At 47.5% G+C, this 2,705-nt stretch overlaps 1 protein-coding gene across 1 annotated transcript; it reads left to right on the top strand.

Annotated features, from left to right (window-relative positions):
• Positions 1-204: 204 nt before the first annotated feature.
• TCP14 (TEOSINTE BRANCHED, cycloidea and PCF (TCP) 14) lies at positions 205-2,267 on the top strand. Its single transcript, XM_088124795.1, has one exon. It carries the CDS (start codon positions 627-629, stop codon positions 1,812-1,814), a length of 1,188 nt encoding a protein of 395 aa, XP_087980921.1. The 5' UTR covers positions 205-626; the 3' UTR covers positions 1,815-2,267.
• The last annotated feature ends 438 nt before the right edge of the window (positions 2,268-2,705 follow it).

Below are 2,705 nucleotides of genomic sequence, written 5' to 3'. Positions count from 1 at the left end.
TGGGACCCAGGCGATAATCTTTCCTTTTACATATTTTTTGACTTGGGATGGTGGGTCCCACGGGTTGGCCACCACCATTGTCCTTGTGGATTGAATGATAAAAGAAGAAGAAGAAGAAAAGAAAAAAGCACCTCACGTGGAGTCTGAACCAAAGGCCCTGTCCATTGTCCAACCACAACAACAAAAAGAAACCAACCCCTTCAATTTACCCGGAAATTTTGAAAAAAAGGCTGGGCATAAATTATAACATAGCAAAGGAAAGGAAAGCAATTTGTTTTCGTAAAAAATATTTGCTTTTTAAAGCTCCCCCCAATATAATTCCTTCCCACTCATTATCTTTGTTGCTTAAAGTTTCCCTTCTTCCTCTCTCCAAACCCTTCCTCATTTCTCATTTCTCAACAACAAAACCAGAAGAGAAGGGAAGAGAATTAGTTGAAGATCACAAGGGAGATTTTGTTTTCTGTCTCCCGAATTAGAGAAAATTAGAGACGACAGACCCACCATTGATTGAATTATAAGCCTCATTCACTCACACTCACACTTTCTCATTGCAAAAACAAAAAAAAGACATTAAGAGACGACCGAGTCTTTTAATTTATTTTCTTTTCATTTCTGTACATGCGATCATGGACGGCGGTGATGAGCTTCACCACCATCACCACCATCACCACCACCACCGTCCCAACTTTCCCTTCCAATTACTCGAGAAGAAAGACGACGACTCCGCCGCCTCTTGCTCCACCTCCGCCTACCCTCACCCTAATTCCACCACCGCCCCACCCGCAGCCGCCGCAGCCGTAGCGGAGGCTTCCAAGAAGCCTCCCCCCAAGCGAACCTCCACCAAGGACCGCCACACCAAAGTCGACGGCCGGGGCCGCCGCATCCGAATGCCGGCTTTATGCGCGGCTAGGGTTTTCCAGCTCACCCGGGAACTCGGCCACAAGTCCGACGGCGAGACCATCGAGTGGCTCCTCCAGCAGGCGGAACCCGCGGTGATTGCCGCCACCGGAACCGGCACCATCCCGGCCAACTTCACGTCGCTCAACATCTCATTACGGAGCTCCGGGTCGAGCATGTCCGTCCCCTCCCAGCTCCGATCCTCCTCCTACTACAACCCTAATTTCTCCCTCCACCAACAGCGGCGGAGTCTCTTCCCCGGATTCGGCCTCTCCTCCGAAACCTCCTTCAATTTCCAGTCCACCAACATCGGCAGCTCTCTACTCCAGGCCAAACAGGAACTCAGAGACACGTCGTCGCTCGACCTGTCGGAGGCGGCGGAGGAAATCAGCATCGGCCGGAAGAGGCGGCCGTCGTCGGATCAGCAGGACATGTCGCCGCCGTCGTCGTCGTCGTCGCAGCAGCAGCAAATGGGAAGTTATCTGCTGCAGTCGAGTACAGGGACGATCCCGGCGAGCCACGGTGGGGCCCAGGTTCCGGGCAATTTTTGGATGCTCACAAATACAAATAACCAAGGCGTGATGGGGGGCGATCCTATATGGACGTTCCCATCGGTTAACAACAGCGCCTTGTACAGGGGGACCATGTCCACCGGGTTGCATTTCATGAACATGAACTTCCCCGCCCCGGTCGCGCTCGCGGTTCCGGGTCAGCAATTCGGGTCCGCCACGGCGAATAACACCGCCTCCGCCTCCTCCGAGCTGGCCGGCCACACCCACTTGAATATTCTGGCCGGCCTCAACGCCTATCGCTCCCTCTCTACTTCGGGCGTTATGGAACCACAGGGAAGTGGCTCGCACTCGCACCACGGCGGCGCCGGAGATGACCGCCACGACACCACCAGCCACCACTCCTAGACGACAACAACAACCCACCCACATGTGTGGACGTTTGATGCACACGTGAGGTTCGATTTACCATTGAGAAATTGAGCTTTAATTTTTTCTCTCTTGAAAATTAATTTTTTTTGTGTGACTAATAAATATTGGAGGTTTTTTTTTTCTTCTTAAGGGTTTGAGAGACAATATGAATATCTTCATCTACACAGATTTAAGGGGAAGTTTAATTTTCCTCCTCTTCTTTTGTTTTGTTTTTTTGTTTTTTTGTTTTTTTTACGCTGAAGGAAAAGGAAAAAGAAAAGCCCACTTGAGTTTTTTTTTTTTTTTTTTTTTTTACTGCAACATTGTCTCAGAAAGTTGATTAGTTTTGTGTTGTGTAAATTTGGGTGAATTGTGTGCTGAAAAAGGTGAGAATATTTGCATGGTAATGGTAATGGGAAAGTTTGGTAGCTAACAACAAGCAATTTGGAAGTTTTGGTTTGCCCCATTGATTGATGTTCCTATTTCTCTCTATCAAAACTGGAAGTGATTGGAATGGAACAGTGAGAAACAATTTGAAAGGGTGTGTATGAGATGATGATGATGAGTGATATTATATTATATATGGTTGTTAGTACTGGATGGAATGATTAAGCTCATGGTATGGTTATGGTTATGGTTATGGTTATGGTTATGGCATGGGGGGATTAATATTAATATTTAAATGGTGGGACCCAGATCTTATCAGTTCCAGGTGTTGGCTCAGGTGAGTGGGTCCCACTTGCTGGTCATTGCCTAAACCAATGTACAATGTCACTGACAAACAGGTGGATCATTCTCTCTTCTTTTCATTTTTCTTTTTTAGAAAAGCAAAAAAGAAAGAAAGAAAGCAAGAAAAAAGGAAAATTGGAAATGGAATCAGTGGTGGGG

This window comes from Momordica charantia (genome assembly GCF_013281855.1).
Source record: "Momordica charantia cultivar OHB3-1 chromosome 6 unlocalized genomic scaffold, Mcharantia_2.0 BLBB01000006.1, whole genome shotgun sequence".
Classification (NCBI taxonomy): domain Eukaryota; kingdom Viridiplantae; phylum Streptophyta; class Magnoliopsida; order Cucurbitales; family Cucurbitaceae; genus Momordica; species Momordica charantia.
The sequence above is the reverse complement of the archived record's forward strand: the minus strand, read 5'-3'. Positions and strand labels throughout refer to the sequence as shown.